This window comes from Phycomyces blakesleeanus (assembly GCF_001638985.1).
Source record: "Phycomyces blakesleeanus NRRL 1555(-) unplaced genomic scaffold PHYBLscaffold_6, whole genome shotgun sequence".
Taxonomy (NCBI): domain Eukaryota; kingdom Fungi; phylum Mucoromycota; class Mucoromycetes; order Mucorales; family Phycomycetaceae; genus Phycomyces; species Phycomyces blakesleeanus.
This window is the reverse complement of record NW_017265139.1, coordinates 1,185,794-1,200,847: the sequence shown is the minus strand read 5'-3', so window position 1 is coordinate 1,200,847 and position 15,054 is coordinate 1,185,794. Positions and strand designations below refer to the sequence as shown.

The window sequence follows — 15,054 nt, the reverse complement described above, 5'->3', positions numbered from 1 at the left end:
TGGTAGTAGTAATTATGGTGGTGGTATTATTATTATTATTATTATTATTTTGTTGTTGTTGAATTTTGGCCTGTCATTAATTTTACCCGCTGTATAAACTTTCTGTTCTTTATCACCTTTTTATTTGCTTTTCCTTTATGTACACTAATTTTATATTGTATTGTAATAGTTTCGGTTTGTTTTGCTATCTTCTTTAGGGAATTTACCTAGTTATTTTGTTACAATGTCCACTTTTTTAATTATGAACTGTTCAAACTTTGTGCATATAAAGTAATCTGCATTTTAAATACCAGTTAAATGTTTGAGCCTTGGCCTTTTTTTTATTCCTTTTCTTTTTGCAGAACTCTCGGTTGTCTTCCTGACCTGTATCACTCCTATTTCTGTTTTTGACATTCAATGTGTCTTGAAAAATTTAAACTTAACTCAGACTTCTTTTAAAGAAATAATAATATATAATATAATAAAATAAAATAAAATAAAATATAGCTACATTTTCTTTTTTTTTTAAAAAAAAAAAAAAAGCTCGCGAACACACGATGTTAAAACTGACACTACTACTTCAAAGACTTTCAAAACACTCGATTTATTTGAAGTTCAAATATAGGCATATTTACATACACATAAAATCGAGGAAAATCCTTGTTGATAATTCTTATTTCAGCATATATTTGTCGTACTGAACTACATTCTTTACATGCTTTTTAGTGTTATGTCTGTACTTTTAGGTAAGAGTTACCAAATCTAAAATTATTTAATCCGGAAATTTATATTTTTATGATCGGTCTTGAAGTCCCCGAGTGTTTTTTTTTTTTGAGTTCAACGAGCTCGTTTTAGCTTGCTTCTGCTTCTTCCTCTTCCTCTTCTTATTATTGTTATTTTGACTTTATACTTCAATTAAAAGTTTCTTAGCTATCATATAATTATGTAATACTTATAGTACGTAATTACAGGAGTAACTTTTACTTTGTTAGCATTGAGTATTGTTATATATTTTCTGGGTATAAAGAATACCCAGGAAGAAGACAATCTAGCTAATAATCGGGGCAGATAACTCCCCAAAAAGAAACACTTTTTATTAAATACACTATACAATCAATGAAAGTTATGTATACACCTATATAGCTTTATAAAAGATATATTTTCTATTAAATCATATAAAACACAAGAAATATCAAAAAGAACATATATTCTGCTATAATCCCCTTGGCCATATTTTACTTTTGTAACTTGAAAATATTCTCGTTTATTCTGAATCTATACACATTTTACTACTAACCTGTGCTACAATTTTAAATTTAAAAACTCTCTACGCGTATTACGCCACACGATATTGGTATTGATTTAGCAAACTGGCGTTTTTTTTTTACTTACCCTTTAAAACATACTACATGTATATTTTATTCACTTTTTTAGCTGCAGTAAGAGATACGAGTTTAAAGTACTTAGAAAATGAGAATATGTATATATTCTCTTTATTTGCTAACTTAAAAATAGATCAATACAAATAATACTTACATATATATTTATCAACTACGTTTATGGCAGTAGTCCCAAAAGCAGAAAGTTCATTAAGTTCTTCTAATATTCTTTCAATATTCGGTAACTAGAGCAGCAGCTACATAAAAGGCATGTTCTATATTCCAACTAGATATTTTTGGATGTACAAAAGCATGCTAAGCAAAACAGTCGAATACCTGGTTACACTGACGAAACTTTCTAGAAGTAGTGGAGGGAGATATGGGACCGATAATAAGGGATGCTTTGTAGGCACGAGATGAAAAGAATGTATAATGGCGCATTTTTAAGAGAATTTATTGGTCAGAAAGAATGTTTTAATTATGTTTATTGAAGACGCACATAGGCTGCCCCTTTTGTAGTCGATCTTGTCAGGAGAAAAGCACTGACCTTTACTTTCTTAGGTTTCAATAAGTACTACAAGAAAGAAGAGAATCAATCTATAAAAAAATCAATTGATTTCATTATACAACTATCTATAAATATTCAGTGCTTTGTAAAAATAATAACAACATAGAAAAGCTTTTTACTTAAGAATTTTTAATCAGATAGTAATATTATACACACACACACACACACATATATATATATATATATATAAAATGCGTATAGTTCAAGTGTTAACACGTCTTATTCATAGGTTATAAAAAAAACATATAGAGAAAATATATATGTTTTATATTCAATCTTAATAGGAAGTGAAAAAAAGGGGGTTGGACAGTACTATAGACATTATGTATACAAATCATTTATAATTTTTTTATAATCAACTCTATTTAACCTTTTGTTTTAAAGCTTGAGAAACATCAAACTGATACTCATGGCATCTATATAAATATATAAATATATATTACATATATATTATTTACCTCTTTACAATTTTATCAAAAGCAGCGTCTACAAAACCTTAATACCCTTTCCTTTCTGTATTTCATACATTCTCTTTAAAGTCTCCAATCCTCTCTTTTTCTCTTTCTTTATATTACTTTCTTATTCCTATCCTTATCTCATTTCAGAGCTTTAATAAGTTATCTTTATTATCTTTACTACTACTTACTACACATGGTTACTCTATCAACCATACTGACTGGACACACTATGGACAATAAATTGACTTTTGGAGCTCAAGACCAAATTTATGAAAAATTCTCGGACTCGTCTACTGAAAAGAAAGGGTACCAGTGCACGACTTGTCATAAACATTTTACTCGGCCAAGTGCGCTAAGGACCCACATGTATACACACACTGGGGAGAAACCATTTGCATGTAGCCAGTAAGTATTTTTTTCTCTCTCTCTCTCTCTCTTCTTCTTCTTCTACTACTACTACTACTTTCTGTCATTGTAATTTTTACTAACAGCTCGTTTTGAATTAGTCTAAGATGTGGTCGTCGATTCGCCGTTATCAGTAACCTGCGTCGACATCTAAAGGTTCATAAGAAGCCGGTGTCTCCACACAGACTTTCTTCCGAAGAACGTATTCGAAGAGTTCAGAGTTTGATTAAACGAACGTCTGGAAATGAATCCTCCGACTCGTGTCACAACATGGTCGAGGCAAGACGTATTTTTTCAATCGCGCCTCGGCCACTCCAGCCATGTCCCCCAAGAGATATCTCATCGCCATCAGAAAGAGCCTACATCCCCAGAAAGGTCTCCACATCTTCAGAGGGATCTGTGCTGGATGATAGCATGTCCAGCTGGTCTTCCCTCCCAACGTGTGCTGGACTTGAGACATACACCCATGGTTCTATCAATCAATCCGCAGCTCTCTATCCTACTGAAACACAAGTCTATTACGAGTACAAACAGCCTGATGATATCAACTATAATCTCATGCAGTGGGTTACCCCATCCCCAGTAAATACACAGCTGGTGAATACATATACCGATCTAGGTCGTATGGACCGTCTGTCTATAGCAGACCCAATTTCTCTACCATTCTCCCATCAAACTGTAACCCACCCTAACAACCATCTCTCGTATTTTTCTGATTGCTCAGCAAGCATAGATAACTTAAATATCTACCAAAATTCATTACTACAGTACATCAACGAATTCGATTTTCCTCCCTTATAGAATATTATTTACAAAACTTTGCATTTGTTTTTCTCCACATCTTGGGGCTATGACATTTATTTCTATACACATACACGCATATATTATTATTATTATTATTATTATTATTATTATTATTATTATTATTATTATTATTATTATTATTATTATTATTCTCTCGCTCTTTATCTCTCTTGGATCCTCTGTCTATCTCTTTATTTATATGCCCTGTATGATATATGTATTTGTGTGTGTATTGTTGACAGTTTCAAAAAAAAACCCTATATTCATGGCACAAAATATAGTATTGTGTTGTCTAATCACTACTGAATAATTACTACTATCTATTATAATAATAAACCATAAAAATAATAGTAGTTGTTACTATAGTGACAAGTTGTTTCACGAAAACACAAAAAAAATGTATGCGCAAGCTGCGTACTGATTTCTAATAAAAATAATAATATTATAATAATTAACGCGCAAATTTATAGTAATAATAAATAGAAAATTCTTTTACATCTACCAAAATCTCGAGATCTTTATTTTATTTTCTCTATAACAACAATATAATGTTTTTTTTTATATTCTCTATTTATATATAGTCTAACATGTACCTCTTTCGTATATATATAAGCAGATACTTTGATATAAGATATAGTGTTAAGTAGGGCCATATTATATGAGAAGGGAGGAAAGGGAGAAGAAAATGGAGTTGACCCTCAAAAGTAAATATAAAATAGAATAAGAATCAGCTGAGTACTTTCGTTGTTCTAAGCAGAGTATGGCACCAGACATACATTTTCTTATTTTGAATCCTTCAAGCATATATATACATATATATATATATACACTCCCAAAACTGAAATCACCGACAAAATCTTTGATTTCTACCCCCGAATAAACCATACATCAACTTCATTATGCTATATCTTCTCAAGAAGTTGACAAAATAAAACCAAACATTGTGTTGTTATAGAGAAATGTATATATATTATAGAATAAAAATAAAAAAATGAGGTTTAATATACGGTATGATCACCACGAGCTTTTATGAATGCTTTAACTCTGTCAGGAATACTTGCCACAAGAGTTTGCAGAACTCCAGGGTCAAGCAACTCCCATTCCTGAAGAATACAGGCCTTTAGATCTTGCACATTGTTAATAGAGATCTTTCTCTCTTGAACCTTGGCCTTTAGGGCATACCAGACATGCTCAATTGGGTTCAAATCTGGACTTTGCGACGGCCAGTAGTCAAATCGTTTAATCTCCCAACGGTTTTTCCACCACGTCGTGTAGGACCCAGTATGACAGCTAGCACCATCTTCTTGGAATGTGAACATGGTGTCATGTTCTTCATTCAATTGTTTGTACCAGGGATTGAAGTCCTTAGACAGACAATTGACGTATGCATCTTGGTCTACAGATCCTTCGATAAACGATAATGGTCCAATGCCACCAGCCTGGAAACAATCTCATACCATCACGGAACCTTTTCCATACTTTTCTGTTGTTCGTATATGGCGTTCCTGGTGCCTCTCCCCTCGTTTACCAATTACCGATGGGTCAGAATCATTTCCTTTCACCATGAACCTCGACTCATCTGACCACACCACTCTGCTCCAGTCTTCGATGCTAAAACTGGCCCTAGCTCTAGCCTAACGCAACCGATTCTTTTTCTGCTCACAGGTTAACTTTTGTTTAGATACAGGGGTGTAAGAACCGAAGCCTTTTGCTCGTAGGTATTGGATAACTGTCTGTCTACAGACAATAACGCCAGCAGCTCCCAAATTTGCCTGGTGGTATCCATAACTCTCAAAAGGATTACGTCTCACACTCAAACAAAGACTTGTAACGTTTGTTACACTAAGTTTCTTTGGTCTCCCAGGTCTGGTATTTGTCTTGGCTGTTCCAGTAGTCTCCCAGCGCTTTATTGTATCGAAAACTATAGTTCTAGGAATGTTCATACGGTTTGCAATGTCAGTTGGAGTATGATCGGCTTTTGAGAGCCAAACAATGCCTCCACGCTCAAAATCTGACAGCTCGCGTCTGGAGGGAGTAGTTTTAATTCTTTTATTACTTTTCGACATTGGTGGTTAAGTTTGAGGTAAAGGTGTGAGGAAGAGAAAGGTAAAGAATGTTATAAAAAAAGCAGCATGAAAAATGTGGTTCATCGATGATTTTTATTGTCGGAGTGTATATATAGTAAATTCAAAAACCGGGCCAGCAAATGTAAAAATTGTACTCCGCAACTTATATCTTCTTGAGTTCTTATTCTTTCGCGATAGTTTTAATACACTCTAGGACATCTGTTAAAGAGCTACAACATACTATGCTAGTATAGATATATATATATAGTATTAATAAAAAGTTATATGAAAAAAAGTGGAAATTTTCAGTGGCCCGGTTTTTTAGGTAAAGGTATCTTTTTTTATTTTTCATTAATAAGATACCCTTTCTTCAAAATGCATTTATGCATTCTGCTTTGCATGGATTCAATTAGATCCTTGCACATTTCCTCTGGGATACTATCCCACTCATTCTGGAAACGGGACCACAATTCCCTCATTGAGCTGGCTGGCTCTTCATATTGGTAGAGTTTACCCTTTGTGTACGCCCAAAGGTTTTCGATGGGATTAAGGTCAGGCGAAAACGGTGGGAAATCAATGACCTCAATTTCCTCTGCCTTCAACCACTTTCTGGTATTGGCTGCAGTGTGTGACCGGGCGTTATCATGCAAAAACATGATATCGGACTTGATGAGATTCTGCTTCTTCAAGGTCTTCAGTAAACCCTGCTCCAAAACTGTTACGTATTTTGGGCTTGTCATGGTTTCATTGATCTTGAGAAGCTCTCCGTGACCTCTGGACGAAAAGCATCCCCAAACCATAATGTGTCCTCCAGCACGAACAGGGGAAGTCTTACCCTTATATTTTTTAATTGCCGACTTCTTCAACTTCCACCTCCATCTCTTTCCATCCGAGCCAAAGCGATTCACCTTACATTCGTCTGAGAAGACAACACACTTCCAGTCCTCCACGGTGAAGTTGATATAGTTCCTTGCGAACTCCATACGCTGCTTGCGGATAGCGGGGTTTGTTTTTACCTTCGGAGGTGGTTCCAAGGTACAGATGAACCCAGATGCTTTTAGCAAGGTGTGGATTGCTGGAGCCTTGACAGCAAAACCTTCACCACATAGCCGTCTCTCTGCCTCTGTTGTTGTCATAAATTCCTCATTTAGGAATGCATAGATGATACGGTGGGCGAGCCTTTCATCGATTTGGGCAGGTCTACCCCCAGGAACTGAGGTAGAGATGTTCAATTTTCTTCGATATCTCTTGACAGAAGTCTGCGAAACACCAACAATCTTTGCTACCTCGGCTGTAGACTTTCCGTGTCTAAGTTCAACTTCAATTGAGAGTATTTTGTCGCGTGAGATGGGAGACATTTTTGTTTTAAAAGTTGAGCAAAGGAACAAGGAAAACTCTGAAAAATTCAATATAATATATCTATTTTGTTTGGATGATTGTGATATAATGACAAGACACACTCCGTATAAAAATTATCATAAAGCAGTTCTGCATTAAAAGTAAAGAAATAATGCTTTACTCTATTTTTTGGCCCATACCTAAAAACCGGGCCACTGAAAATTTCCACTTTTTTTCATATAACTTTTTATTAATACTATATATATATATCTATACTAGCATAGTATGTTGTAGCTCTTTAACAGATGTCCTAGAGTGTATTAAAACTATCGCGAAAGAATAAGAACTCAAGAAGATATAAGTTGCGGAGTACAATTTTTACATTTGCTGGCCCGGTTTTTGAATTTACTATATATGTTACAAAAAAATCTGGGTTGCTACCCTTGAGTACATTTCTTTTTATTCAAAACGGTAACACTTTTCCATTACCATAAATAATTCATTGTTAGCTTCTCAGGAGTTACGCGTTATTAAACCCTACCTTTAGATTTAAGTAAGCTATTATCAGATAGTATATTATAAGATAACCAATGAAATCTTATATATATATACATGTTTATTTCAATAGCAGACTTCATAAGTATAGTAATTGACGTTATTTAATGTACTGAAATGGCTTCTTTGTTGTTGTCGTTGCTGCTGCTGCTGCTGCTACTATGGTATCGATATTAATATTGATAGTAGTTTTGTTCTCAATTCTGTAATAAAACTTTTAGGATATTATATAGATTGTTGTCTCGATTATTCTGATTTATTTACATGCCAATTTGACAGATAAAGTAACCGTGCGCTAGTCAAATATATACAAAACCGGAGTGAAAATTTCATTCTTAAAGTTATAGTAATGTTTCATAAAAAAAATCAAGCTCAATGTTCAGAACTAAATAGATTATAAGCACTTGACTATTTGCTATTTTCTAATAATAATAAAAATAACAATAATAGTATCATAGTATCGTAAAAATTGTGCGATAAGAGCCTAACCCACACATATCTAATACTTTTTTTTTTAAAAAAAAAAGAAATAGCATACACATTCACATAAATGTTTTTACGCGTAGCCTTTTCTAAAAATAAATCTAGATAGCTATTCAATTTAATAGAAATATATTTAATTTTCTGTGTGTGTGTAATTACTAGATTTACTCGTCAAAATATTTTTTGATAGCTACACAATCTAAATCCAGGTATTTATATAGATACATTATTATTAGTTAAGGAAAATACAAAGCATTTATAGCAATAAAGCCGATATATCTTGTACAGAATATTTAAATTATTGTGAAAGCTTCTGTTAATAAAATAGGATTAAGATGTGCTCGAGCCATTTCAAAATGATAGTGTGGTTATGATTTTATTCCTATAAAAAGAGCATCACAAGTATAGGAATTGTCGAGATAACATGTGTCTCAAAAGATAATATAGTACAATATTTACATAAATTCTTAACACGCTTATTATTTAGGTAACCGCAAAATTATAGTAAAGAGAGTACAGCATTAGTTTGAATACACAAATCAGCAAAAGGACTCTGATATATTTATTTAACTATAAAATTCTCAAATATATATTTTATTGGATCGAATTCTCCCCCGAGATACAATCACATTATACATCTCTAATAAGTATAGACTAATTATTATTATTACTATTCTTTTTTTTAAAAAAAAAAAAGAGAGAGAGAGGCCAAATCAGAAGTTAGCGTTACGGATAATTTAATGTGTTTAGTAAATCTATATTTCTTTAAAAGGAAGAAAGGAAAAAAAGGAAAAAAAGAAAAAAAGAAAAAAAAAGAAAGAAAGAAGAAATTATCCTACAAGATGGAGTTAGTACACATATCAAACTCACGGTCCGAGAATAATAGTTCTCGTGCCAAGCTTATATATTATTTATGTAGCTCCTAATATATATATAAAGGACATTTTAAATCTATGGCTCTATTGAGTCATCCCCTAGAATCATATGCTATCAAAGATCTTGAGATTATATATTATAATCTTCCTTACTTTAAATGATACATATATATATATATATATATATATATATTGGTGGTTTTGAATCTACAAAATCCAATTCATCTTTAACTTATAAGAGCCTCAAATTGAGTGCATTACAATGGTACCCCTTTCTCTTATCGTACTTTCTTTATAGAAATATTAGATATATATATATATGCCCTAGCATAAATGTTTGTATCTATGTATTCCCTTTTCAAAACTAACTCAAACCAAATCAAGGCTCTAAATAGTATAACCGCTGTACATTCCTTGTATTATTAATGGGCGTGCAATCAATGTGGTAAAGTTTAAATTTTGTATTACCGAGCTGCTTGATGGAATAACTAGACAAAAATCGCGCGATACAGCGCAATAGAAATAATTTCTTAACCTCATTCACCCTACAAAAGACATTAGCTATAATGCGAGCTTAGGTTGTTTAGTAGAAAATATTCTTTCCGCTAGATATTTCAATATAAATTACTTAAAACAAAACAAAAATAACAAAAAGAGACCCATCTATCTAGAACTATCTAAAATATTATTCTGTCCATTATCCATAATCGCTTTATTTTACTTTTTTTTTGTTTTCAATAACTCTTGTTAATAATAACAACAGTATACATTTTCAGTATGTGTGTTTTTTATTGAAATATTTATTTATTAATTAATCATATTTAATTATATAACTTCAGCCAATTATCTAGTCTTATAACCAAAAAAAAAAGAACCCTACATCAAGCTGGCGAAATACATATAATATAATAATTATTGCAACATTGAGTTATGAAACTGGAAACTAGATAATTACAACTGTTCTGTGTTTTAAATTCCTAGTATTTGTTTAGCGTAATTAAGTTTTATAATTTAATATATGCATTTTATTTAATTACAATGCACCTAATCTGAGTAAAAAAATAAATGTATGGTGAAACTCAGAGCTTAATACGATGATAATTTATTCTTTCTAGTTTAAATAGCTATTCATTTGATGTGGGTAGATTGAAAGAATTAATCAAGGATAATAATAATAATAATAATAAAAAGGGTCAAAATGGGACTTATCTAACAGAAAATAATAATCTATATCTGTCCACACTGCCTTTTTTTTTCTTTCAAATAAAACATAAAACTTTAATTCAATAATACGGGGTTAAAACTCTAGTCTTTGTTTCATATGCTTAATTTTTTGATCTGTGCACATCAAAAAAAAAGAGTGCGGCAGAATATTTATACTACAATAAACTTATTCCACCACATCAATATACAAGTCTCAAGTGATCGATCAACACAGATAAAGTACTTTTATACTTTTGACTATCACTCATTGGTGTTAAATACCCGATACCATAAAAAGAGCTTGAAAAGTCGGAATAAAAATTCGTGGCATAATTCAACAAGATAGGGTACACAATCGGAAAAGTCAAATTGTATCTTAGGTAGGCTGGTCAACAATAATATTCACTATACTTATTTTATTCCTAACAACTTTACACATAAAAAGAATATATATATATATTGGTAACTATAGATACCATGGAGTAAATAACATATTAAAAAATTGATTTGGCATTGTATCTTCAAATACAATAAAAGAGTCTTAAAATAAGCACACACGCCCAAATATTACAAGTCTAAAATAATAATTGAAGGTCAATAACTGCAGTTAGCCCATTTGTTCATTAACCATGACATGAAATGTACCCGTAATACCTCACGTCATTATTCATACGAACTGGTAAATAGGCTGGAATATTTTTGAAGGATGAATTAAATATTTATTTATTTTTTGCCTTCAAAATATGTCTTCTTCTTTTGAATAGCCAAAAAAAAATACACAAAAGTAATGATTTAATAAGTATAGTGTAATTTTCTACCAATTGCTATTATGAATCCAAATATTACTATCCTAAGAATATTTTCTAGCTATCACATTATATTGGTTTACCGTAAAGACAATGTATTTCTACTTTAAACCTTTATCTGAGAACGAAATTAACTTATTTGATTAAGCATACACGCATGTAGATATGTGTAAATTAATATATGGTGCACTTATAATATTTTGCTATTTCAGATCTGTAATCATCTTCATTATTATTATTTTGCTTGGCAGCATAAAATTTAACTGGTTTTGATAATTATAGAAAACTTATAGCACAAAGCTTTTGTCAATAATTCGAGATATAATATTAATATTACCTGATCCACATTTCTAAAGGCACTTCTGTACTCATTAAAAAATCATTCATAAACACGTATTTATTTATTTTTATTTTTATATAGCTTATTTTAATCAATGTTATAATCAAATAATCAAATACGTTGCATTATTTTTTATTATTTTGCGCACAGACTCATAAACCCAATATATAATAATTACTAGTCCGTAGGCAATGTAGAAGCTAAAAATATACTTTAATTACAATCTACTCTTAATAAAGCTACTATTTTATGTATTATACTCCACTAGTAATATTTTAAGGTACACAAGCAATTACTATTGGAAAATAACGACTACTTGGATGATAGCCCAACAATCATTTATTCTATTGGACTTGCAAACTATAGGAAACGCTCTGCAAACTAATGAAATAATAGCTCAGTACTTTATCAAATAAGTAAGAATATTTTAATAGACGTATTTAAGCATGGAAATAATATCATAGCATATATTCTCTTTTATAAGCAAGCTTTTTTTCCCTCAAAGATATTTTATTATTATTATTATTATTATTATTATTTGCTTATTTGATAAAGTAATTCTTTTTAAAATAAATGTTAACTGATTAATGTGTATATGTATATCGAGTAATTTTTTGTAGAAGAATGGTATGGCTTAAATATAAACGAAATAATAGCTGGCAAACAATAAATAGACCAAGTAATATGTAGTAGAAAGTAGTGCAGCTTTAATCAATAAAATTAACCTTTAGTAAATGCTCCGTGATATTCAAGACCCTCCCAGTATTTGTTTTTTTTATATAATATTGGCCTATATATTCGAATAGACAATACGGAGAATTTTTATATATCAAACTCACATTGTATTTAAAGTTGCGGTAAACTTGTAAAATATTAGGATTTTACGGTTATACATTTATGTCGGCATAAATATATAACCCAATACATATATAAAGACTATTTCTATAAGAAAATCCACAGTGGTTTGTGTAATTAAAATATTCAAGTCAAACCAGAAACACATATTTAAATGAAATAACTTAGAGTATCCACATTGGTTTATTTAAACCTAAAGTTACATTTTTTTATTGCTTGAATGTTTTGTTGAAATAATGAATTTAGATATTCGTTAAGTATTTGTCTAAAAAAATTGGATAAAACATTTTTTAGACAAACCACTGTGGGTGAAAAATCTGAATTTTCTATCTAAATTTACATATTTGGTGAGTTTACCCAAACCGCTATGGATGCTCTAAATAAGTGAAAATCAATATTAGTTATAGGATAATTTAGAAAAATATGCTATTTTCTTTTCTTTTTCATATTTGACCAAGTACAGTAGGCATAAAATTTTTTTTGCGAGCCGTATAAAAAAGAAGTATTCAAAAGAGAATTAAAAAAAATTCAGGGCATTGTGTTCTCCAGCATCCTCAGTGTGTTATCTAAAAAGTCTAGGATCAGTTCAAGGGACAAATATAGGAATGCCAGATATTATTGTGTTAATGAAAAAATAAACAATAATAAATAGTCAATGTTCTGGTGAAAGTTGACCATTTATCTAAGCAAAAGCATAGTAATTACTGAACTGAATCAATCTTTGGAGAGATAATAGAATAATGTAAAGAACAAAAAATACTAAATTCAGCCTCTAAATTGACAAGAGTTATTCTCATTGACAGCATTACAAGTACTTTCAATTCACATTTGCTCTATAACAACTTCTTATTTTCTATCTAATATATAATAAAAGATTAGCCACTCAGACCTAAGTATGCAAAGACTAATAGGTCTGAAAATACAGAGTCTTATGAACCTCTTCATGCTGACATTTCTATTGGTATATATCTTCTTTACTTTGGTACAACTATGGAGATGATATATTAGTATTAAATTAATTCTTACAAAAGTACCATACCAAGAAGACTTTAAATTAGCACGTAACAATATTCAATTACTCCTGGTAATTTTAGAGACTGATTTTTTTTGTTCTTTACATTACTCTATTACCTCTCCAAAAATTGATCCAGCTCAGTAATTAATATGCTTTTGCTTAGATAAATGGTCAACTTTCACCAGAACATTTATTTATTATTGTTTATTTTTTCATTAACACAATAATATCTGGCATTCCTATATTTGTCCCTTGAACTGATCCTAGACTTTTTAGATAACACACTGAGGATGCTGGAGAACACCTTTAGCTATTAAAATATCAAATAGCCACTACGGGAAAAGTAGGGTTTTAAAGGAGGCTTACTGGCGGTTTCTTCCCAAAAACCGCCGGTAAAATTTCCATTTTATCCCTAAGAAAACACGGCAGGTAAAGGCTATGCTCTTAAAAATCACTATCAAAAGTATTATACGTATATAACTTTCTACTTTGCTTAATTGAGAGTGATGTCTTCCAATAGAATATATTAATTGTTACTGAGCATGATATCGTAGTAAAGTATTATAATAAAGCTATTGGATATTCTCCCGTATATATTTGTCGATTGGCTTTAAGATAATCTCTGTCACAGTTGACTCTGCTGCTACTTGATTACAAGTGTCAGAAAGAGAATTTGGCTATTTTACTCTATAAATTATGCTACACTTTACTTTAATCCAATAAAACAGAAATACTATCATTTATGTCAAAAACTTTTTTCGAAATTTTGATTATACCTACCTGTGCATTGATATTCACTTGCTTAATTTTTTTGAAGCTTATTTACGATATATTGATCGAAGCTAAATCGTGAGCACGAACATTTTACAGGTCATCAGAAGCATTGCAAAAACAAGTTGTGTGTAGTCCAAGTCCCACTTGTCAAGCATCATATCCTTTTTACCTATTTTTAGGCAATATCTCAACCTACAGGAGCACTGTAGTGCTTGGATGATTAGATCGATAAGATACACATACATACATATGTATATATGTATGTATTTATATATCTTTCAAATGCTTAAATTTAAGAATTAAATAAAAGGTTAATTTTTAAGGTCACAAACTGCCTGTAAAATAGACTTGTTATTTTTATCTCCTAAAAAGTATCAGCCCACACAATCCAGATTTTAGCAGTTGTTTAAATCAATTATTGATTGTCGATTATTCAAGCATATTACTGAGCTGATAAACTACATACAAGCCGTTGTTCTTTAAAGACAAAGCATGCATTAACAAATATGTATGTATAAAGAATATATATAAAAAAAAGAGGGGGGGGGGGCTTTGTGTAGGACTAGAGCACTATTGTTTAGTGTGTGAACAGTATATGATATTAAGAATATATATATTGCTTTAAATAGAAGTATGTTATAATATACCATTAGGTATTTATATCTCCGAATCGACCGAGGTTCAAACTGATAGTTCTTGATTATACATATACCATGTATATATAGATTGCCAAGAACAACATCAAAAACCTTTGAGATTGACTTATCATTTTGTTCTGAGAAAAACTACCAAGGAAAATCAAAATGCTGATGAACTTATTTGTTTGCTTGTAGAATATTTTTACAGCATTAATGTAGTACACACCCTGCAGCGTTTTTTTTTCTTTTTCTTAAATTATACACTGTTTGTTTGGTTGACTTAAAGTATATCTTTGGACAAATCCTATTGAAGACGTCTTGAATTTGATAGTTGCTCTTTCTTATTCCCTTTACATTCTGGTTTTTCTTACACCCAAATTTTAATTAATAGTATGGGTTTGAAACGGACGGCTTTTATTTTTATCTTATTTTAGTTGCCCTGAGCGTATTAATAAGGTGTATAAATAATGTCATATTCATCTGATAACACAATAGTAAAGAGAAGAATATTGT

General features: G+C 31.0%; 3 protein-coding genes across 3 annotated transcripts; 1 reads left to right on the top strand and 2 right to left on the bottom strand.

The window, feature by feature from the left end:
- Positions 1-374: 374 nt before the first annotated feature.
- On the bottom strand, positions 375-1,799 carry PHYBLDRAFT_166088 (hypothetical protein; the record flags this gene model as incomplete). Its single annotated transcript, XM_018435361.1, has 5 exons — positions 375-431; positions 964-1,084; position 1,372; positions 1,516-1,603; positions 1,695-1,799. The coding sequence occupies 5 exons, from the start codon at positions 1,797-1,799 to the stop codon at positions 375-377; spliced, it is 372 nt and encodes a 123-aa protein (XP_018294156.1).
- Positions 1,800-2,577: 778 nt separating this feature from the next.
- Positions 2,578-3,590, top strand: PHYBLDRAFT_59647 (C2H2-type zinc finger transcription factor; the record flags this gene model as incomplete). Its single annotated transcript, XM_018440535.1, has 2 exons — positions 2,578-2,789; positions 2,891-3,590. 2 exons carry the CDS (start codon positions 2,578-2,580, stop codon positions 3,588-3,590), a joined length of 912 nt encoding a protein of 303 aa, XP_018294155.1.
- A 730-nt stretch (positions 3,591-4,320) lies between these two features.
- Positions 4,321-5,659, bottom strand: PHYBLDRAFT_59646 (Homeodomain-like DNA binding domain-containing transcription factor; the record flags this gene model as incomplete). Its single annotated transcript, XM_018440534.1, has 4 exons — positions 4,321-4,387; positions 4,776-5,032; positions 5,129-5,222; positions 5,265-5,659. 4 exons carry the CDS (start codon positions 5,657-5,659, stop codon positions 4,321-4,323), a joined length of 813 nt encoding a protein of 270 aa, XP_018294154.1.
- Positions 5,660-15,054: the final 9,395 nt, after the last annotated feature.